Source organism: Takifugu flavidus, chromosome 19 (assembly GCF_003711565.1).
Source record: "Takifugu flavidus isolate HTHZ2018 chromosome 19, ASM371156v2, whole genome shotgun sequence".
Classification (NCBI taxonomy): Eukaryota; Metazoa; Chordata; class Actinopteri; order Tetraodontiformes; family Tetraodontidae; genus Takifugu; species Takifugu flavidus.
Genome location: NC_079538.1, coordinates 252,561 through 274,637, shown reverse-complemented (window position 1 = coordinate 274,637; position 22,077 = coordinate 252,561). Strand labels below are relative to the sequence as shown.

The following is a 22,077-nucleotide window of genomic DNA, read 5'->3' as shown; positions in this document are numbered from 1 at the left end:
TGTGAATGTAGCTTTGATTATATTGGAAGTTCTGAAATAACAATCCTTAAATCTAGGCTGAAGATGTGGGCAGGAATGAGCACAAGATACTAAGCAAACACAACTGTTTATTATTAAAGCACATGAATTCACTACTTGTGACAAGCAAGCACACAAATGTACTTACAGTAAGTACGGTATATTTCATTACACCACAAGAATAAGTAAAGTTAAATTAAAAACCAAATACATTTCTAAGGCACAACTTACATTAAAAGAATATACTATAATTACAATTTCAAAATCAAGGTTTTCAAAACTGGCACAAACATGGAAAAACCACACCTAAAACTCATATTCTTTAAATTGACAGTGAGGTGTGCTTTTACCTATAGTGCAACATGTTACATGTTTTTTTATTTACATGTCCCACAGTATTATTTAATCAGGAAGACTGCTAGATGCAATTTGGTCATATTCGTTCCCTTCAAACACATCCAGAAGCCTCCTTCATATTTGCTTCTGACCTGAGGAATTAATTTTTAAATTGCACAGATCCACTGTAATTTAAATGCACCATAATGAAAATAATGTGTCCATCATCACTTCGCTATACTTTGTGCTCAATGTATACAAAGAAAAAAAAAAATCAGGGAAACTTGAAAATCACAGTGATTTTGGCACTAAAATAACCCCATACTGCCACTTCTCATAAGGCATTATAATTCAAAAAGAATTCTCCTAACATATGTGAAGATACAGCTACTTTGGGCAATTAAAACAACATCAAAAAGACATGCAAAATGTATGTATCTGATTTGGTGTTGTACTTGTTTATACGAAAATGTCGATTTTGGTCCTTTTCAATGGAGGGAGATAGTTTGGGAAGGTCAAGTGTGCTGGTGGCCTCAGAGCAAGATGGTTCCTGGTTTGAATCCCAGGTGCCTCTCTGGGTACTGTGGATTCCTCCCACAGTCAAAGAAATACCGTTGAGGTGGCCGACAGGTGACCACACAGGTGTGTGAGTATGGTTGCATGTCTTTGTGTGTTAACCCAATGAAGAACTGGCGACTGGCAGCTGGGACAGACTAGTGACCACCACTAAAGTAGAACTGGTAGAAACTGGTTGGATGGAAGAATTGCGCAACAATGGGCTTTCAGTTGTCGCCCTCTGTTTCCTCCTCCTCCTGTTTAATAACTGGGATTCCTGCACGACAAAGAGAAAAGAGAAATTTCAAATCAAAACAGGTTCTTCCTTTTCAGCATTTACAGACAACTTCAACATTTCAGGGTTTTCTCTCTGTTGTAAAGTCAACTTGGGTTTATCTATTATGTCAAACCAAATGTTAATGCCCTTTCAAATATCTGGACAGCAAATAAATCCATAAATCCATCCATCCATCCATCCATCCATCCATCCATCCATCCATCCATCCATCACTTCGGGTCGCGAGGGCAGCAGCCTAAGCAGAGAGGCCCTCTCCCCAGCTACGTCTTCCAGCTTGTCCGGAAGGATCCCCAGGCGTTCCCAGACCAGTCAAGAGACATAGTCTCTCCAACGTGTCCAGGGTCTTCCTGGGGGCCTCCTACCGGAGGGACATGCCCTGAACACCTCACCAGGGGGCATCCTAACTAGATGCCCAAGCCACCTCATCTGGCTCCTCTCAACGCGGAGGAGCAGTGGCTCTACTCCGAGCTCCTCCCAGATGGCAGAGCTTCTCACCCTATCTCTAAGGGAGAGCCCAGCCACCCTACTGAGAAAGCTCATTTCGGCCGCTTGCACCCGTGATCTTGTTCTTTTGGTCATTACCCAAAGCTCATGACCATAGGTGAGGGTAGGAACGAAGATTGACCGGTAAATTGAGAGCTTTGCCTTTTGGCTCAGCTCTCTCTTCACCACAACGGACGGGTGCAGAGTCCGCATTACTGCCGACGTCGCACCGATCCGCCTGTCGATCTCCTGCTCCATTCTTCACTCACTCGTGAACAAGACCTCAAGGTATTTGAACTCCTCCACTTGGGGCATGATCTCCTCCTTTACCCGAAGAAGACACTCCACCTTTTTCCAGTTGAGAACCATGGCCTCGGATTTGGAGGTGCTGATTCTCATCCCAGCCGCTTCACACGCGGCGGCAAACCGATTCAGTGATCATTGGAGGTCACGGGCCTCTGGAGGTCACTGACTACCTCGGCAACTTCAGCCCCGGAGATACGAGAGCCTGTCCCCAGGTCCGCAGGCCCTGCTTCCTCACTGGAAGGCGCATTGGTGGGATTAAGGAGGTCCTCAAAGTATAACTTCCACCGATCCATAACATCCCGAGTTGAGGTCAGCAGCACACCATCACCACTATACACAGTGTTGACAGTGCACTGCTTCCCCTTCCTCAGATGCCAGATGGTGGTCCAGAACCTTTTCAAAGCTGTCCGGAAGTCGTTCTCCATGGCCTCACCGAACTCTTCCCATGCCTGGGTCTTTGCCTCGGCAACCGCCGTAGCTACACTCCGCTTGGCCTGCCGGTACCTATCTGCTGCCTCAGGCGTCCCACAGGCCAGTAAGGCCCGACACGACTCCTTCTTCAGCTTGACGGCAACCCTCACCGCTGGTGTCCACCAGCGGGTTCGGGCATTGCCGCCACGACAGGCACCAACCACCTTGCGGCCACAGCACCGGTCAGCCGCCTCAACAATGGAGGCATGGAACATGGTCCACTCGGACTCAATGTCCCCGCCTCCCCTGGGACATGGTCAAAGCTCTCCCGGAGGTGTGAGTTGAAGCTCCTTCTGACAGGAGACTCTGCCAGGCGTTCCCAGCAGACCCTCACAATTAGTTTTGGTCTGCTGGGTGTGTCCGGCATCCTTCCCCACCATCGGAGCCAACTCACCATCAGGTGATGATCAGTTGACAGCTCTGCCCCTCTCTTCACCCGGGTGTCCAGAACATGCGGCCACAAATCCGATGACATGACCACAAAGTTGATCATCGATCTGCGGCCTAAGGCGTCCTGGTGCCAAGTGCACATGTGGACACCTTTATGCCTGAACAAGGTGTTTGTTATGGACAATCTGAGACGAGCACAGAAGTCCAACAACAAAACACCACTCAGGTTTAGATCAGGGGGGCCGTTCTTCCCAAACACACCTCTCCAGGTCACACTGTTGCTGCCAACGTGAGAATTGAAGGAGAAGGGAGGCTACCCTCTCATCCACCAGGGTAAACTCCAATATATAGGCACTGAGCTGGGGAGCAACGAGAATTGCCACCCCTGCCCATCGCCCCTTACCATCAGCAACTCCAGAGTGGTAGAGAGTCCAACCCCTCTCGAGAAGACTGGTTACAGAATCCTTGCTACAGTGAGAGTAAAAAGTATTTGATCCCTTGCTGATTTTGTTGGTTTGTCCACTAATAAAGACATGATCATTCTATACTTTTAATGGTAGATGTGGTATTCTAACATGGAGAGACAGAATATCAAAAAGAATATCCAGAAAATAACTTTAAAGAATTTATTTTAATTTATTTGTTTTTCATTGAGGGTAATAAGTATTTGATCCCTCTATCCAAAAGCACTTAATATTTGGTGGCAAAGCCATTGTTTGCAAGCACAGCGGTCAAACGTTTGTTGTAGTTAACCACAAGGTTAGCACACATATCAGGGGGAATTTTGGCCCACTCTTCTTTGCAGATCCTCTCTAAATCATTAAGGTTGGTGGGCTGTCGCTTGGCAACTCAGACCTTCAGCTCTCTCCATAGATTTTCAGTTGGATTGAGGTCCGGAGACTGGCTGGGCCACTCCATGACCTTAATATGGTTCTTCTTGAGCCACTCCTTTCTTGCCTTTGCTGTATGCTTTGGGTCATTGTCATGTTGGAAGACCCAGCCACGGCCCATTTTCAGCTTCCTAGCAGAGGGGAGGAGGTTGTCCCTCAGCACTGCACGGTACATGGCTCCGTCCATCTTCCCAGGGATGCGGTGAAGTAGCCCTGTGCCCTTGGCAGAGAAACACCCCCAAAACATAATGTTTCCACCTCCATGCTTGACGGTGGGCACAGTGTTCCTGGGATCATAGGCAGCATTTTTCTTCCTCCACACATGACGAGTAGAGTTTAGGCCAAATAGTTCAATTTTGGTCTCGTCTGACCACAATCACTTTGTGCATCTTTGAGGTGATCATTGGCATACTTTAGGCGAGCCTCCACATGTGCCTTCTTAAGCAGGGGTACCTTTCGGGCACTGCAGGATTTTAATCCATTGCGGCGCAAAGTGTTGCCAATTGTTTTCCTGGTGACTTTGGTCCCAGCTGCCTGGAGGTCATTCACTAACTCCTGCTGTGTGGTTGCAGGCCGATTTCTCACTGTTCTCATGATCATTGCCACCCCACGAGGTGAAATCTTCTGTGGAGCACCAGACCGAGGTCTATTGATGGTCATGTTATACTTCTTAGATTTTCTCACAATTGCACCAATAGTTGTTACTTTAATATCCAGCCATTTGCTAATGTTTTTGTAGCCCATTCCCGATTTATGCAGGTCAACAATCCTGTCTCTGGGGTCCTGAGAGAGTTCTTTGGTCTTACCCATGGTGGAGAGTTTGGAATCTGTCTGATTGTCTGATTCTGTGAACAGTTGTCTTACATACAGGTGATTAGTTAGACCTGGTGTCTTCAATTCAGGTAACAATTTGTTTGGGAGCGTCTAACTGGTCTGTGAAAGCCAGAACTCCTAATGCATACTAGGGGATCAAATACTTATTTCCCTCAATGAAAAACAAATAAATTAAAATAAATTCTTTAAAGTTATTTTCTGGATTTTCTTTTTGATATTCTGTCTCTCCATGTTAGAATATATCTACCATTAAAAGTATAGAATGATCATGTCTTTATTAGTGGACAAACCAACAAAATCAGCAAGGGATCAAATACTTTTTACTCTCACTGTATGTGTCGAGGTGAGGCCGACTATATCTAGTCGGAACCTCTCAACCTCAAGCACCAGCTCAGGCTCCTTACCCATCAGAGAGGTGACATTCCATGTCCATAGAGCTAGTTTCTGCAGCCGGAGATCAGACCACCAAGGTCCCTGCCTTCGGCCGCCACTCAACACACAATGCACCCGACCCCCTTGGCCCCTCCTGCAAGTGGTGAGCCCATGGGAAATGTATCAACTCTGCATCTGAAATCACTCACTCATGGACTAATTTCCAACTCAAATTACTTTTTAAAATGCATTATGCGATCCACATAATACGAGTATAATGATCCTTCAGGAAAATCCGCAAAATTCTAAATTCCCTAATTCGTGCAACATTTAGTGAATAAAGTCATTTTAAATACAGTTTCAGTGATTTAGCATTAAGCTTTAGCATAGTCCATATTACCGTCCAGTTTCTTAAGATTAGGAAGTCTTTTACATGCTTCTTCCATCCAGGTTCCTTCAGCTGAATGTTTCTCCTCCAGAGGATTTTTAACAAACACCAGGTCTACGAGGCATGGCAGCTCGGCCAACCTGATGAATTCACCTACATGACAGACCAAAGCGACTTTAAATAAAGGTAACATGTCATCTTCAGCATTAGGACAGTCCCTCAAAAACTACATACATCTACCGGTACTTTATAAGTTAATAGTCAAGGTAAAACAACCTTGTTATCTCTCTTCATCAGAAAATCTTTGATTTTAACTTAAATGTGTTAACCTTTAAAGGTATCTCACCCCATTCTTTAACTAGGTTGTTGGACATGTAAAGGACTCGGAGGTTCTTCATGCACTGGATTCCTTTTAGCTTTTCTATCGCATTATAGGAGATCCATAACTCTTGTAATGTGTCTGCTACTGCCTCCTGTGCAACACACACGCACACAGTTTTATGTATTTCATGTGTATAACCATAGATTATTATTACTGTTGAAAACTTACCAACCCACTGAGGACCTTTATGTTATTCCTTCCTAATGATAAAATCTTCAAATTCTCTGAAGGAACATGACACAATATCAAAACATCACAGTTGTGTAGAGTGTTTTCCATTAGATGAATTCATAACTCACTCAGGCCATTGAGGTTGGCTATTTTTTCAATACAGTTTGTAGACAGGGACAGTTTCCTGTGGCAGATATAGGAAAATAATCAGAAATAATCAAAAAATAATCACACCTTCAGAAGCCAACTCAGAGAAAATTTACAGTATAAATAAACTGATTCTTGCAGACAGCATTCAAGCAAAAATGTGAGGATCTGAAGCTTGCGTAGCTATTAGAACACAAGGAACAATACAGGATGATTTTGACCTCAATGAAATGCAATGTGTTCATACAGTATTAGTGGAGTCACAACAATACAGCACAAGTTTTATTGAATGCTGATTATATTTGTTCCATATTGAAAGACCCTATTGATTCATTAATAGCTTTACTTAGCTGTGTCTAATATCTGAATATAAATCAATTTTAACAATTTGGAAATATTCGTCACGGAGACTATTTGATTTACCCTACCAGGATGTGATTATTCAGAAGTTCAATTATTCCCTTTACGAGAGTAGTTGTATGCGGAAAATGTTAACACCTGGACCAAAAATTTACAAGTAAGGTTAGAATCAGCCTTATAAGAACATCAGTTCTTTCAAAAAAACGTACCACTATGCAATTTATAATCCTCAATTCAAATGATTAAAGCAATATCATGGCTGGTAGGAGCCCAAAGATAAATTTGAAACAAAGCAAGCTAGCTAAACAAGGTGGATGGGACTTATTTACCACTATGGTTTTAACAACTATATACTATATGATTGCTGTGTAGTTCAAACCATAAAGTTGTCATTTTGAACATCTGTTTATGCTTATTAATCCTAAATCCATTCAGGAATGATGTGAAGGGAACAGTGCTTACACATACCTGTAGCTAAAAGCAGAGAAGCTTCTCATTATACCATAATATGATACATATCATATGTTACACAGGATAGAATCTGCAGTACTCACTCGCAGTTGCTGAGAGTGGACAGGGAAGCATCCATCTTGTCTATTGGGGGTATCTGACCGTATAACTTTATGTCTTTAGATTCAGTTGCCTTTTCGCCCGATTTCTCTTCCTGAACAACAGAGACCAACACAATAAACCTAAATGGAACCTCAATAACTGCAATTACATAAATACATTATATTACTTTTTTCCCGGGAATGTGCACTGACCCATTTCGACAGAGCCTCCTTTACACTCGTAGATTTAGCCTGAAGAGACACTATAATTATCATCAAATCAAATAAGAAACAAATAGCGATACGATGTTAAAAAATGTCCATAGCAATATGGGTTTGGCGGAGCGCTTCGACTCCATTCCTTCATCCCACTGTTGACATTAGCCAAGATGCTGGGGTTGGAAAGTTAGTTAACCAACTAATTAAAGTGACAGTACTACCGTGTGCAATTTGACAATATTGCCGCGTTATATCGTCCGATTGGGTACAAACAAAACCAAATAAATTACGCGTTAGCCATAAAACCGCTCACCATGTTGATGTTACTGTCTTCGTCATCTGGTTGCTAAGACACTGAACGTAGCCTACACGCTGCGCACGCGCGCGGCCACTGTCTCCGCCTGTACAAAGTTGCAGCAGAAACATGAAACAGGAAATTGGGAACTTTGTGGGCTGATATGGGTTACAAGAAACAGTTAAACTTATCCGGTATCAAAATGATCAACACATATTTTCTCTCAAATAAACATTTCAGAGAAATAAGACACTGTTTAAAAGATTTATCTAAAACGATGTAGTCCGCTCCCTGCTCCAGTCCAGAAGGCGGCGGTATTGAACGTACAAGTTGTTTGCATCCGCCATAAAACGATAGAAGAAGCAAACAGCTGAGGCGCCAAATGCATATTATTTAACAATGTTTAGGTTTTGACCATAGAAATAGCTTTTATTGCATGCTTTCGAAAAAGTGGTGACATCAAGTCTGCACCCACTAACTATAAAGTGTGTGTTTGCTGTCGTCATGACGCAGTCGGTTGTTGTTCAAAGTAAGTAAGAGCTAAATGCTCGGCTCGTGTTTGTGTCTACCGACAGGTAATTGGACTTTAAGTACTTGTTTAGTAGGAGTTTCTTAGCTTGTCGTTGGGTTATAGAATATAGAGAAGTATTACCTTCCCCATGTTCACGAAATCTGCAATCCGTGTTTTTCAGTTGGTCAGTGTGGAAACCAGATTGGCTGCAGGTTTTGGGATCTTGCTTTGAGAGAACATGCCCATGTCAATAAAGTAAGTCGTAGTATGCAAATATGGTGGAGATTACAGTTGATGAACTACGGTCTTTATAGTTGGATCTCCGCCAAGAAGGTTGTGTGACAGCCGGCACAGTTACCTAAATTACTCAATATTTAAAAGTCCAATGAATTATCATAAAGTAACCTTTTATGATATGTGACCTTGTATGACTATTGCCTATAGCTAGGGTTGTCTCATCTATGGAGAAACTTCCTAATCTGATCTGGTTTGGAAATATTTTGCATATCCATCGCAAATGTTAGTAAATTAAGTTTTAAATCATCATTCAATCTGATAACATTCATCAATATAATCTTGCAAGTATAAGTCTTGTAGTTGTTTCATTGAGATGTTTTTTTTGTTGCGTTTGTGGTTTGTTTCGATTTTTCAGGAAGGTTTGTATGATGAAGCCCTCAGTAGCTTCTTCCGAAATGTGGACTCGAGGTACTTACTCACTATAGCGGTTTAAAGCATGCTTACATAAAGAATATGCGATTTATAATCTGTTTTATTGGTTTACCTTGTAGGAAAAGTGATGGAGGAGGATGTGCTGTTGGTGAGAGTATCCAACATCTGAAGGCTAGGGTGGGTCCTTTCATTAGAGAAAGAAAGAATAACTAAAGAACTTAGTGCTTTAGTTAATGTTTTATTGTTTCTGTTCTCCGGGTGTTCATTTTAAGGTTGTGATTGGATTCCATGTTGAGAGATCTGATACCCATTATCAATGCAGTTACAAGACCAGGATGTATGATAATGGTAGCTGATTCATGTCATCTTTACTTGTACATTTGAACCAACAGGCGGTCCTGGTGGACATGGAGGAGGGTGTGGTCAACGAGATTTTGCAGGGAGCCTTGAGAGAAGTGTTTGACAGTGCGCAGCTCCTCACTGATGTATCAGGTTCAGGTAACAACTGGTGAGCCAAACAATAAAATGGCAACATGATCACACATGGAAGCAAATGTACTGCTCTGTATCAATACTGCTGAAAATTGTGTACATGTAAAGCTTTGGAATATATCAAGACGTACAAATCCCAGACATACCTGCACACTTTGGTTGATTTTAAGTACGGAACACTCTTAAATGCCATGTGATACTGGTTTTGCAGCTTGTTTTGTGTTGAGGTTTGCTCCACAGAAGAAGTGTAGAAAAAGTTTTATGATTGTATCATGTAGTTTTCTTAAATCGTGAAGCGCAAGCAAAGGAAAATTTGTGTTTTTGTCTTTTTTTTTCTTTTTGTATTTTGTACCTGATGTACACCTACTAATTCAGACTCTGTTAAGAACTTGACGCATTTTTAATGGGACAACTCGTTAATACTGAATTACCGTAATGCAGACTTTATTCCAAAGCTGATCTCAGTGAGCAACTGGACTTGGTTCAGGCTCTTAAACATTTCATTTCTTCTCCAGTAGGCTTCTTGAAAACGTGGGCCTTGGAGAACATTAGGATGCTAATGACCTGGGTGATGATCTGGGAGTCTTTAGCCGGGACATTGACCTACCGTATTTTTGCTTGTGGGGATGTCCCCTTTGTCTGCAGGGTCACAGGATCCTGTGTGAAGGGAGGAAGTGTAGGACTGCTTTGTAAGCAGGTGATAGGAAATGTCTCGGTCCTCCACCTCTGATGAACTTGACATGGATGCTTCTTTGACCTTCCTTTCAGTGGCTTCTGAAAGTTGCTCTGTAATTAACATGATTTTTCTTTCTTCTGCAGGGCAGTGGGACATATGACATATGGTGCAACCTACAGAGAGCAGATTGTGGAGAAACTAAGGAAGGCGGCAGAACACTGTGACTGTCTGCAGTGCTTTTTTATCATCCACTCTATGGGTGGAGGTAAAGACACATCAAAGAAAGATGGAAATCACATTTCCACTCGGGCAAAGTTTGTTTCTGATCTCTTTTTTTATATTCTGTTTTCACTGTTATGATACAATTCACTGTTGTTTCCTGTTTTTAAGTTCTTAATTTACATTTTTTTGAGAGCTACTGCTTCCTCTGCATGATAGTGCATGATATGGACGAGGCGTGCTTAAGCACACTATGGGTGATCACACTTGCACAAGAGAAATGCAGTCATTGTGTATGAACAACGAAAATCACAATCTCACACAGTCAGTAAATCTGGATGTTTGCGAGGGCACAATTGAAGGCAGACAATAGACAAAGTTAATGAAGTGTGAGTCATGTTTTGCCTTTGATGCCACCGTGTATTAACAGCAGTTTTAATGATAGTTTTGGGAGGTGGGTAGGTTGATGAGAGGGTGATGTCGAAACCATGTACAGCACAGTTTGTTAGTGTGAGGACAGAGCAGCTTGGAACAGGGAAGGGGGGACATCCATGCTTCAGTACAGCACGGAAAAAATGGCCTCGTGTTAGTGCACCCTAACACGGGTGTTTCCACACCAGTCCTAAAAGAGCCCCAATCATCAGGATTTTCTTAAAACCCCTTCTCTAAAACATCTCTGATATGGTTAAAATTGAGATATTGAAATCACACGTGTCTTTTTTTCTGTTCTAACCAACCAGAGCTGAAAGTAAAATTCTTGGTCCTGTCTTTGAGGTACGGGTTCTGGCCTGGGCACCAGAGTGTTGAGCCTCCTAGAGGAAGAGTTTCCAGAGGTGTCTCGAATTGTCACCGCTGTCTATCCATCTGCCGATGATGATGTGATCACATCACCGTACAACAGTGTCCTAGCTATGAGAGAGCTTACAGAGCACGCAGACTGTGTCTTGCCGGTTGAAAATCAGGTTTGTACAGCTCTTTTGTCCTATTTATTGTTTTCCCTTCACCTTTTAACAAGTACATTTCTGTTAATTTTCTCTCGCAGTCTTTGGTTGACATTGTAAACAGAATTAAACGCATGGCTCATGGTGAAAAACCAGGGTCAGTCATCAAGAAAAACAGCACCATCATTTCCAATAAGGGTGGGCTAAGTGGAGCTGAGAAGCCTTTTGATGCAATGAATAATATTGTTGCAAACCTGCTGCTCAACATTACCAGGTACGCTATCCGTGTTTGTGTGGTTTTGTTATACTTGTGAGATGCCATTTCACAGTGTTGGAATATTCTTTAACATAATTTTTGCACTGTAGTGAATTGAATTTTTCCACTCCACTACATATTGGAGCTAAATCATGTACTTCAATAACTCTAATAAAATTGGCAATTTTTATTGAGCAAACCACATGCTTCACTAGACTGAATTAAGCTCAACTGTAGACAAAATATTTCTTTTATAGCAAGAGGATTGCCACGTGTTCCACAATATAGTCCTATTTAATAAAATCTTTCTTACAGCTGTTCTGAACATTTGTTTATATTATTTTACTTTTAGGCTTTTTTGGGTAGTTAAAAGTTACACAATTAATGCTAAGTGTATAGATTGTTACTCTGCCCCCATTCAGGCAAACAGTATAGACAGATAATAGCTTTGGTCACAATACAAATAAATATTTGGAAGTTTGAAAAGCAGAATTCATTTCATAGTTGCTTTAATCACCAAGAACCATGTATGCTTGCTTACTTTGTAGTAAATAGATCAATTTCTCTAAATGTTGCTCATTTGAACTTCTTTTTGCTTTAGCTCCGCTCGCTTTGAAGGATCTCTTAACATGGATCTGAATGAAATCGCCATTAACATGGTCCCTTTTCCTCGGTTGCACTACCTGGTCTCCAGTCTTACACCTCTTTACATGCTAGCCGATGTCAATGTCCCCAATAGAAGGTACTTCATTTTTGGAAATGTCATTGTTGTAAAGGTCACAAATTTACTCCAGATTTTAATGTAAGGTTTGATTGATGAAAGAAGCCGGGTAAATTAATGTTTACGTCATCAAAACCAAACTTACACTCCACGGGCGGCTTATGTTTCGACTTAAATTTTAAGGTTAGATTAATGCAAATCTCTTGGAATATTTCATTTAGAAATGGCAAAAATTTTATACATCTTCCTCCATTTTCCTTCTACAGTAATTAGACAAAGTATCACCATTTATTTTTCAATCAAATAGTTGAACGCTTGTAATTTATAAAACTGTCTGATGGCTGGAGCCGAGGTATAAAACCAAGTTGGCTCCTTACATGTATATTGTCAGATTTTCTACAAATCTTTCCACAAATTGTTGTGGACATTTCAGCTTTCACATTCATCTTCCTTGACTGAAAAACTCTTTAATAAATAGTGATTTGACCATTGAGTAACATATCACTTCTTTTACCTCAAAAACCTTAAGGTTGTTTTCACAATAGTCAATAGTGGAGAAATGATGAAAATGATTGCGGCATATTAAAAGTGTAGCTGTAGTTATTATTGGTTATTGGTGGATGGATACATTGTAGATTACAGAAATTGGTCAGTATTCAAATAATGATCCTCACAAACTGTTAATGTGGGGGCTTCATGGAATAGCTGGGCCACAAAGCTGCCTTTCATTTACTGTCATTAGATGGAAGTCAGTAAAAGATTTCAGTTTGTGACAGGAAGTGCCCCATTTGATCCACCTCTTTCCAAACAGCTCCCATGAAAGTGGCCTTTTGTGCAACTCCCAGCTGCCTGAGGTGAATTTATTTGAGAGCATGAATGCAGAGCAGGGTGTTGCTTAAAAATATCCAGCTGCTTCAGCACTAAGCTTAGGTAAATAAATGCACAGACGTTTTTCTTTCTTGGACACTGGCCTTCAGTGTTGCTCAGCTCTTCGTGAAGTGACTTGAGGCTGTTTCTGTACGTACAGTGTGCAAAGATTTCTTGAACTCTAACTGTGCCTTCCAGGCTGGATCAGATGTTTAGCGATGCCTTCAGTAAAGACCACCAGTTGATCCGCGCAGACCCAAAGCACAGCTTATACTTGGCCTGTGCGCTAATGGTCCGGGGTGATGTGCAGCTGTCCGACCTCCGCAGGAATATTGAGAGGTCAGACTAGGTATCATTGCTCCTTCTGTACCCAATGTCATCATAGCTGTGTAACACCCACTCTGCAAAAATACTACTCTTCAGTTCTGGTGCTAAGAATTCATGACTGACCTATTCAGCTCCTTCTCTGCCTACATCATATAACTTGTTTTCATGTTAGGCATAACCAAAGTTTCTCTGAAGGGATGTATTTGTTTGACCTCAGTGTAAAAGGAGGAGGGGAAGTACAAAAATACTGTGTGTAACATTCACAGAACACCAAGTAGTTCAACGGTTTTGAGACTTAAGGTATCTTTAGACAGACTGAATTTGAACATCAGTGATAATAAGAGCTAACATTTAGAAGTGTGATGAGAATTGCTATTTTAGAAATACCAATGGATAATTAACAAGTTGGAAAATGGCATTTTAAAATGGAGCCAAAGATTCAACTTTCTTCATTAATTAGTTTCATCTGGACATTTGGTGTATAATTGTACTGATTACTTAGTGTCACTGTACACTGAATGTCTACGTCAGCTAAGAGCTCCAGAGTAAAGCTGGAGATACAGATTTATCCCATGTTTAGAGCCAACCAACACTGCAGTCTGCCTTTTTTTTGATCGAATTTTGCTTTTAAATCAATTTGAAGTGTCAAATTTCATCTAGTTACAACTTAGCTTGCTGTGCCATATACTGAAATTTCAAGTGTTGACACATGCTGTAATTCTTCTTTCTGGCATAATGTTCTCCCTTCTGTAGGCTCAGACCTTCGCTGCCCTTTGTCTCATGGAACAAGGAGGGCTGGAAGACTGGTCTTTGTTCAGTTCCTCCTGTCGGTCACTCCCACTCACTGTTAGCCCTGGCCAACAACACATGCGTGAAACCTACTTTCATGGAGTTGAAAGAGCGCTTCACCAAACTCTACAGGAAGAAGGTACTTTTAAGGCCATCCTTTGTTTTACAATAACACCTTATTTAGGTGTAAGGGCAGAAGAGCATTACAGAGTCAGGAAATTGAAACAAATTCATGTTCATGTGAGACTTTTCTCAACCTAAAGAAACAAACCCCCTCAGCAGTCAGAATGTTTTCATTCTTCTTTTTTTATATTTTTGAATTTTTTGGCAAATAGTATATTGAAAACATATAAAATTCCCTCTGTTTACCATGGCAGCTAAACTCTCGTGTTTAGGCTTGAATAATAAAGACAGACATCTTGGGGGGGGGGGGGGGGTCTGCTCTGCCAATAGTTCCTAAGAGCTTCGGTGGTCTCACTTAAAGACACGATCAAGAACCGAATGTCACTGAGGATGAGCTTTAGAGTCAGGAGAGACCCATTATTGCCCTGGCCGATTATAGCTCCCAATATTTAGCGTTTTGACACTTACTGACTGCCAGTAAGGGATCCATTTAAAACGGGATTCTTTTAGCTCTGCTACTCTGTCTGCAGTCAGTATTCTGCCCCCAGCACTGTCATCCACAACACTATGTGAGTGATTATTAAATTGAAGATGCTGTAGGCTATTATTTAGTGTTTTCAACACTTGAATCACTTGAAACAAGGTGATTGCTGATAATATTGATAGGGAAATAGTGATAACAGGCATTTAAACAAAGTTAAGTGTTGGAGCTTGTATTGAAGAATTTCAATAATTTCACTGTAATTGCACATGAATATTGGCTCGAAGTATCTGTTATCCTTGACCACTAATAAATGGTATCGGCCCTGAAAAAGCCATATCGGTCTATTCCTACTTTATCAGGAGGGGCTGTCTCCTGATCTCCCTGACTATGACGCAAAATGGAGAAAAGGTAAAAGATTATGCAAACCTTCTGACTGCACTGTAACCAAAAGTTGTACAACACTGCAACTGTCTACCTCAGTATAACTAAGGTATTAATAGTGTAATTTATATTATCATTATTATTAAATACTAACTACAAGCATAATTGACGGTAAGCAAGTGTATTCAGTATATGATGATAAAAGGCAATTATAAAGTAGTGGTATTTATGCTTCCTATAAGCTGTGATTATAACTGACCATTTGACCCATACTGTGGAGTGACGAGGACTTTCCTCTTGGTGTGAATGGGATAATCATTTGCAACGGGAACAGAATTGTTGAAGACAACACAAAACTGAAAAAAATAGTAAGCAATAAATAATCATTTAATATCTATGCAAAGTGAGGATACAATAAATTGTGCTTTCAGAATTTGTACGTTTGTAGGCATTGCAAGAACTTGTAGGCCAGTTCCTCAAGGAATTACCAGTGCTAACAATTCCGCTAAATTCTGTATAACCTCTTGGATTTGTCGGACTAACCAAGAGTTGTCTGGGACCTGCGTCAACCACTGCAGCAACAATTGCCTCTAAAGTCAGCATGAAGTGCTATTGGTACCTAAGGGAAAGCTAAGCAGTAACTAGAACTTTAGGTTTGTTTATATATTCTCACTGTTATCAAAGAAATCCTTAGACAGAATCCTGATATCAGAATCCTCTGTTGGACTTCTTTAAAGGCTCATCTACATCACTACCTACACGTTAATGGGATGGAGCAGAGCTGCTTCTCAGATGCGCTCGGATCGCTTGATGCCTTGATTGAAGAATATCAGCATCTGGATGCCACCAAGGACAGATTCATTCCTGATGCCATCAGACTGAGCATTGCCAGCTGAGGGCTATCAAACAACTTTACACAAGTAAATGTGTGAATATATGTTTTAATGAGCACTAATTCATAGCTTATCATTTGTCCTGTGTTTGTCGGTGGATAAATCGGCTCCCTGACCAAAACTCTTCTGAGGTACTATCATCATGTGATTTGTATGCTCTTATTGCACATACATGACCTGAGGATGGGTTTCATAACCATCTATATGTCTTTGTTTTACCATTTTAGCTAGTTCTGTTTTTTTTTCATTCTTTTCTAGAGAATTCTTGTGGCACATTAAAAGATGGTTTATGTTCACTTATATTGGTCTTTGTTTCCCCAATAAAATCATTAGAGAAACCGCAAGTCAGAAAATATATCACCTGGATCATTACACTTCCTTTGGCACACACAGGACGTTATCCACTGCATCTTCCAGTGAGTGCTGGAGCCTCCCTTGCATTTGAAGTTGACCTTGATCATGCGTGACTTATTGGGGATACAGCAGCGCTTGTCCGTGCAGACGCCACAGTACGTTGGTTTAAATTTCCTGGTGCTGGTGCATCCTGAGAGTTTCAGAGTTTCTGCTTTCTTCGCCTGAAATTTGGGCCGGCATGTCTTTCCCTTTGGTATCTGAAGAAGGAATCCATGTTATGAAATATTTCTTTGCTCTTTTCTTATGTAACTATGACCTTCAAACTTTTCTCCTCAATACAGTATTATTTGATTACAAATGTCGAAAACAGATGTCTTCTTAGGTCTTCATGTTTTTGGAACACCATTGAACAGATTGACTGACCTTCACACTCCTGATGATGCTCTTCTCACATGGTTGCAGCAGGCAGAGGCGACGTTCCTTCCTCATCTCACATTTACTGTTGTCATTGTTGACTCGTACCGAGAGACCCAATCCGCAGGTTTTGGAACAGGGGCTCCAGGCCGTTGTCTGGACCAAGCAGTTCTTCTTCCATGCTAAAGGACGATCCCTGTAAGCTTTCAGTATTACAGTGTCAACAACACTTTGCAGAATGAGGTGGGCTGGGCGCCACTGTACAGCCAGCATATATGATGCTTGAGCATATATGCTTCTTCCAGTTCAGTTGTTTGCGTTCTCAAGATTTTAGCCCTGTGTCACACCAACGGTGTCTCGTTGAGTGAAATGGACTACTGTATGGTACTATCTGGGTTTCCTTCACTTTAGCTTTTTCAGTTGGATGATACAGTGCCCACAAATGACAACCCCAGATAAAACTTTGATTTCTGAAGCTCCCTAGCTATTTCATAGACTTCTGGTTTATAATCTCACCTTCTTGACCACACTCTCCATTGCGGGGAGAGTGCTGAAACCCAACCCAAGAAAGGTGGGTTACCCAACTGGTCCAGTCCTCAGGTCTTTTTAAGGCCCTATGTGAGCATTCGGGGGCTGATAACTTGCTCAAGGGTATCACACCTGGGGCTTGAACTTCTCGGCCCAGTCCCCTACAGCCTGAGCTGCCCCTGCCCCTAGTTGAAGTAGCATCTAATTTTTCATCACATTAAAATGGAGCCAACTTTACTATAAGCTCACAGAGTTACATTAAGATGTACTTTATTCATCCCTGTAGAGAAATTGATCATTTGTCGTCATTGAAATTCATCATTGTGTTTGATACATAAGCCTTAAAATATTGGCAGTTTGTCCATGATTTACTTGATAAACACACACCTGACATGTAGGTCGTGTCCTGCTGATGCTTCCTTGAGGGCTGGTTGCTGCGAAGGCCTGCTGGTATGTTGCTAATCAATGGTGCAGGGCCTAGGAGTCCTGCAGGTTTCTGGAGAAAGGCTGGTGAGCAGCCAATTGCCCCAGCAATACAGATGCACTTATAGAGGGGGCTGGGCTGGAAAGATTCCCCATTCTCATAGTGGACTCCATTCAGGTCACAACCCACTGCCATCATGTCTGAAAGAGTGGCAATAATGTCATCAGCTTCTGTAACCCATGAATGAAATGTAATGTCCCTGAATTTGAATTCAGATTTTTCTGAAAACATTATGTTAGTTGTCATAAATACCTTAAACCAATACCTCACGCCGCTAAAGGATTGGCTCTAAGGTTTTTATTTGAGTATGTTTGAGATTGCAGGATTGTTTCCCAACTCATTTGATTATTTCCCATATTACAATTTCTGTTGTTTCTGTAGATAAAAAAAAAAAGATAAAATAATTTTCTCTTTAGGTGCCAGCAGAGAGTCATCATTAGAGTAATGAACTGATTTAAAGTATTTATAAAGTAAGTGGAAGAACTAAATCTGAGGGGGGAAAAACTTTGCCAGACAATATTACTAGAAAGTGGTAGAAATCCATCCTATATGTATACGTGACCTCAAATTAAAGCTTTAGATAACAGCAATGCTGTTTTTTTTAAATGCTTTTTTTAATTCCAGATTTCTAATAAGGAATAAATGGAAATTATATGATATTGATCTTGGAAATCATGTCGAGGTATTGCGGAACACTTGAAAATCAGTTTTCTTTGAATATGTCAAAAAAAAAAAATTCTTCCAAACTGTCAATCGAATTAATAAACCATAAAAAAATTAAGAATCGTACTGAAGTAAATAGCGTTGGTACATTTTGTGTTGCCGAGCCATTTGCAAAATATCCCCTTTATATACATTTATTATTTAGCATCCTATATTTGAGTGGATTAAAGCACTCTGTATTCCCAAATAACTTGGGGGGGGGGGGGGGAAGAAAGATGAGAGCTACTCACACGCACACACTCCGACCTCATATCTTGGCTGGTCAGCTGAGAAGTCGCAGTACATGCCTTTGTGGGGGTCGCAGATGTCTCTCTCGTTACACGATTCTCCGATCTGCCGGGCGCAACTCTTGCAGCAGCCGCAGCCATCTAGGACAGAACTCACCCCCGGAGCGCAATAAGGTCTTTTCTGACACTTGCAGGGCCACTGGCAAAACTGCTGCCTCTCAGAAACAGCCTGCGCTTCTCTGGAGGCCACCTGTGCATTATTCTGAGCGCTGCAGAGACCCTGTACGGAAGGAGGACGATACCACTCACATTTCACATTTTGAAAAAGATAACAATTTATGTTCGCTCGTCTTCGTCCTTGGCCTCCTGATGACATCATTAGTAGAACCAATGATGAACCCCACCAATAAATCGGGGGAATCGAATATTTGTACATTTACTATCATGACAATAACTCCTAAAAGACCAAACGAAATATTTCGGGTAATAGGCTCTGAGGCTCTGAACTCTCCTGCTCCTTCCCGATCACCCTCCTACTGCAGGGTCCCAACCGCAGCTGCTACGGGACGCAACCTGTCCCGGCTCATAGTTCCGTAAAATATCAATGAATTAAAATGAGCTTTAAAACACATTGATGGCTAAATTATTATCAACTAAACGATAATGATAATTTGATTGCTCTGTGACCAATGTTCTGTGTCCAATGACCAATGGGTGTGGCTTGGGAATCCGGCCCATCTCTTATTGGCACCTGCTGTTGCTTGTGAGAAAAATAGCGGGACGACAACAAAGTAGCGTAGACGCTGACGAAACGACACGGAATTCTATCCAAAAAATCAGGGTGGGGAGATTGTTTTTTATTAAAGTGAAATGGGCAGTTGTGACTGTCTGTGGAATGAGCTTATCATTGACCAATGAGACGCCATTAACTTGCTGTGTCACTGTATGAGAACGTGGATCTCGCACGACCATACCCGTGGTGTCACAAAGAAAAAACGATCACAGAAGTGTACAGAAAAAAAACCAGAAAATAAACCGTAAGATTTTAAATCGTTATTATTATGATCACAAATGTTCAGTTCCCCAGACAGGTTTGGTTTATATCGTTATTTGATTCTGTAAACACAGTGCCCGCTCATGGCTTTTAATTTGGTAGTTTCTGCTACTGCCAGTGTAAGTATATTAGCTAAATATTTTGTTTGACCCAAAAGATTTAGGTTTGACATTTAATATTTACATTGAATGCTTTAATATGATTCTAAGACAACGAGTTTTGTTGTCAATATCATTAAAAGTGACTTTAAAAAAATCACACAACACTTTTGAACATGGTTGATGTGGCAAATGTTATTTCCAGTGAGAGCTGATCTGAACCCCATAGGCACCATCCATCATCCATCCATCATGAATACATCCATCCATTATCCATCCATCCATCCATTCATCCATCCATCTACCCATCCATCCATCCATCCATCAAGATTCAAGATGTACTTTATTCATCCCCGTAGGGAAATTGAATTGTAGTAGCAGCCTAACGTGGATTAATATAACTATAGACTATTCAATATTGATCCCAAACCAATCAAATGAACATGCATGTTTATTGACTCTAGGAGGAAATTGGATTTTTTTTTTTTAAACTTTCCATCCAGATATGAGAAAACCATCCCAACTCCACTTAAAAAGGTATAATCTGGAGATTAATTTCGAACTTTATGAGATGAGTTGACTAGGCCATATTACACACAGTCCCCTCTTTATTATTCATTGCGATTTTACACACAGTTTTGCAACCCAAAAGCGATGCAAGTTGTTCAGTCCATGCATGTTGAGGCCTGAATGGGGAGTGAGTAATCTGTGCAGGGATATAAAGACAGCCTTGTAAGTGGCATGGCTCTTGAAGTTTATTCAAATTTAAGATAAGTCAAAGAAGTCATTTACGCCTTCTACATTTGAACGCATGTTGCATTTACATGCTGTACTCCGTATTGGGGAGCGTTTTATTTTGATCAGATTTTTTTTTTGTTTTACAGATCATTTAAGACAACTTGTTCTTTTGTAAACCATCCCAATTATAAATAAAAACACATTAGCATGGATTCTTTTCTTACTCGACATGCTCCTTTTACCTTCTTGATAATATTGAAACATTGTCCAAAACATCAAAAGGTAAAATTAGGATAGAAGAAAAGGGTATGACTTGATTACTTTGCTATGATCCAAAAATTTTATTTATGAAATATTTCAAAGAGTCTTGCATGTGATGATTTAAGATGGAATACAGTTGTTGGTGAAGTATCCTGCCATTGAAATGTAAAAGAAAGAGGAGTTTGAAGGGTTGAAAGCACACAACGGGACATTTGTGTGGGGGCAAAACGTAAAACAGATATTTTCATGACAATATTTTGCAGTTGGTTCAATTATTTATTTGACATTCCCATTTCTTCATAATCTCTGTCCCTCACTACAAATGCTCCAATCCCCTTTTTTGCTCAGTGCCTTCAAGGGTCACCATAGGCTATGCCAAAAATCTGAAGCCTGTCTGCCAGGTTTGCTGAATGAGCTCATCGGTTGGTGTGAAGACAGGTCAACAGCAGCAATAAATCCAAATTCCCTTGGGTCATCTCCTCTTTTGCCAGATTTTACAACTGAACTGAACTGTTCAAAAATCCATGCACAATGCGCAATAAATACATTAGCAGGTATCCTTTTAATGAAAAATAAAGAAATTCCCCAAAACACGTATCCCAGAGATTGATTTGGTTTGCCAGTTTTGCTAATCTAATTTGTCATTAGTGCATTTTCTGAGAATGACAACCAATGTCCTCCTCTTGTACAACACGGCAATGCAATTCTTACCTGTTGCGCGAGGAAGAGCAGGACAGAGTGGCAGAGGAGCAGCAGCATCTCTTAAGGGGGATCGTTTGTGTGAGGCAACGAGGGAGCTGGAAGGAGGGATTGTAGAAGCAAGGCCGGGAGAGCAAAATGAGGGGTGGAGAGTAAGGATTGGGGACAAAGCAGCCCTCTGTCTCTTCTCCAAATATACCTTTCCCCCCACCTTAGAGATCCAGAAGGGAAATATTTAAATAACTGCTGGACTGCCATCAAGTTCTGCCTGCTGTTTTGTTTTTAGCCTGTAGATAGCATTTATCTGGGCAGAGCACAGAGATCTTGTAACTGTGTCGTTCAAACACTTGATTCTTCATTCAGACTAAATTTTTAGCTCAAGTTTGTAGATCACTGTACTAGAATTTTCTTTGGTAAATTTCCTTGAGCTGTATATTCATATCTGAGGACACATTTATATTTCCATTTATTAAGGATGTATATCTCTTAGCAAACCCTTTTATCTAAAGCCTGCAGCCCTTAACAAACGCATATAGACAGATTGTTTCAATGTGCTTTACAGAACCCCACGACCTGCCCCCCAACAAGCAACAGTGGCGAGAAAAAACTACCCTTTAAAAGGTAAAATCCTTGAGCAGGACCAGGCTCCTTTGGGGGGAACCTCCTGCTGATTGCTGGTTGG

At 41.0% G+C, this 22,077-nt stretch overlaps 3 protein-coding genes across 11 annotated transcripts; 1 reads left to right on the top strand and 2 right to left on the bottom strand.

Moving 5' to 3' along the window:
• Positions 1-90: 90 nt before the first annotated feature.
• On the bottom strand, positions 91-8,136 carry dnal1 (dynein, axonemal, light chain 1). Of its 5 annotated transcripts, XM_057017861.1 has the most exons (9): positions 8,119-8,136; positions 7,485-7,572; positions 7,166-7,204; positions 6,956-7,065; positions 6,023-6,078; positions 5,892-5,947; positions 5,688-5,814; positions 5,354-5,494; positions 91-1,186 (listed from the first exon to the last, which is right to left on the bottom strand). In XM_057017861.1, exons 2-9 carry the CDS (start codon positions 7,485-7,487, stop codon positions 1,137-1,139), a joined length of 582 nt encoding a protein of 193 aa, XP_056873841.1. In that variant the 5' UTR covers positions 7,488-7,572; positions 8,119-8,136; the 3' UTR covers positions 91-1,136. The 5 variants fall into 5 exon arrangements, with proteins under 5 accessions (XP_056873841.1, XP_056873844.1, XP_056873840.1 ...); XM_057017864.1 differs by lacking the exon at positions 8,119-8,136 and having other exon boundaries at positions 7,141-7,204; XM_057017860.1 differs by lacking the exons at positions 7,485-7,572; positions 8,119-8,136 and having other exon boundaries at positions 7,166-7,478.
• On the top strand, positions 7,805-16,159 carry tube1 (tubulin, epsilon 1). 4 transcript variants are annotated; one of them, XM_057017850.1, is made up of 12 exons: positions 7,806-7,995; positions 8,159-8,232; positions 8,630-8,682; positions 8,766-8,823; positions 9,039-9,154; positions 9,958-10,079; positions 10,808-10,995; positions 11,076-11,248; positions 11,832-11,972; positions 13,017-13,157; positions 13,899-14,073; positions 15,660-16,115. In XM_057017850.1, the coding sequence occupies exons 1-12, from the start codon at positions 7,971-7,973 to the stop codon at positions 15,816-15,818; spliced, it is 1,425 nt and encodes a 474-aa protein (XP_056873830.1). In that variant the 5' UTR covers positions 7,806-7,970; the 3' UTR covers positions 15,819-16,115. The 4 variants fall into 4 exon arrangements, with proteins under 4 accessions (XP_056873832.1, XP_056873833.1, XP_056873830.1 ...); XM_057017852.1 differs by lacking the exon at positions 11,832-11,972 and having other exon boundaries at positions 7,805-7,995; positions 15,660-16,159; XM_057017853.1 differs by lacking the exon at positions 15,660-16,115 and having other exon boundaries at positions 7,805-7,995; positions 13,017-13,167; positions 13,899-14,031.
• ccn6 (cellular communication network factor 6) lies at positions 15,892-21,581 on the bottom strand. Of its 2 annotated transcripts, none has more exons than XM_057017858.1 (5): positions 21,408-21,581; positions 18,549-18,825; positions 17,499-17,735; positions 16,593-16,765; positions 15,892-16,426 (listed from the first exon to the last, which is right to left on the bottom strand). In XM_057017858.1, exons 1-5 carry the CDS (start codon positions 21,453-21,455, stop codon positions 16,145-16,147), a joined length of 1,017 nt encoding a protein of 338 aa, XP_056873838.1. In that variant the 5' UTR covers positions 21,456-21,581; the 3' UTR covers positions 15,892-16,144. The 2 variants fall into 2 exon arrangements, with proteins under 2 accessions (XP_056873838.1, XP_056873837.1); XM_057017857.1 differs by having other exon boundaries at positions 16,593-16,786; positions 21,408-21,574.
• Between the last annotated feature and the right edge of the window lie 496 nt (positions 21,582-22,077).

Excerpts from the sequence above, each read along its gene's own strand:
- ccn6 (XM_057017857.1), bottom strand. The coding sequence starts at position 21,455 with ATGCTGCTGCTCCTCTGCCACTCTGTCCTGCTCTTCCTCGCGCAACAG. Across the intron at positions 17,736-18,548 it reads TGAGGTCGGAGTGTGTGCGT|ACATGATGGCAGTGGGTTGT; the intron begins GTGAGTAGCTCT and ends CCACTCTTTCAG. Across the intron at positions 16,787-17,498 it reads GGACACGACCTACATGTCAG|CTTACAGGGATCGTCCTTTA; the intron begins GTGTGTGTTTAT and ends TAATACTGAAAG.
- tube1 (XM_057017850.1), top strand. The coding sequence starts at position 7,971 with ATGACGCAGTCGGTTGTTGTTCAAA. Across the intron at positions 8,233-8,629 it reads AACATGCCCATGTCAATAAA|GAAGGTTTGTATGATGAAGC; the intron begins GTAAGTCGTAGT and ends TCGATTTTTCAG. Across the intron at positions 8,683-8,765 it reads TTCCGAAATGTGGACTCGAG|GAAAAGTGATGGAGGAGGAT; the intron begins GTACTTACTCAC and ends TTTACCTTGTAG.
- dnal1 (XM_057017860.1), bottom strand. The coding sequence starts at position 7,228 with ATGATAATTATAGTGTCTCTTCAGGCTAAATCTACGAGTGTAAAGGAG. Across the intron at positions 6,079-6,955 it reads TCCACTCTCAGCAACTGCGA|GAAACTGTCCCTGTCTACAA; the intron begins GTGAGTACTGCA and ends TATCTGCCACAG. Across the intron at positions 1,187-5,353 it reads TAATCTTAAGAAACTGGACG|GAATCCCAGTTATTAAACAG; the intron begins GTAATATGGACT and ends TTTGTCGTGCAG.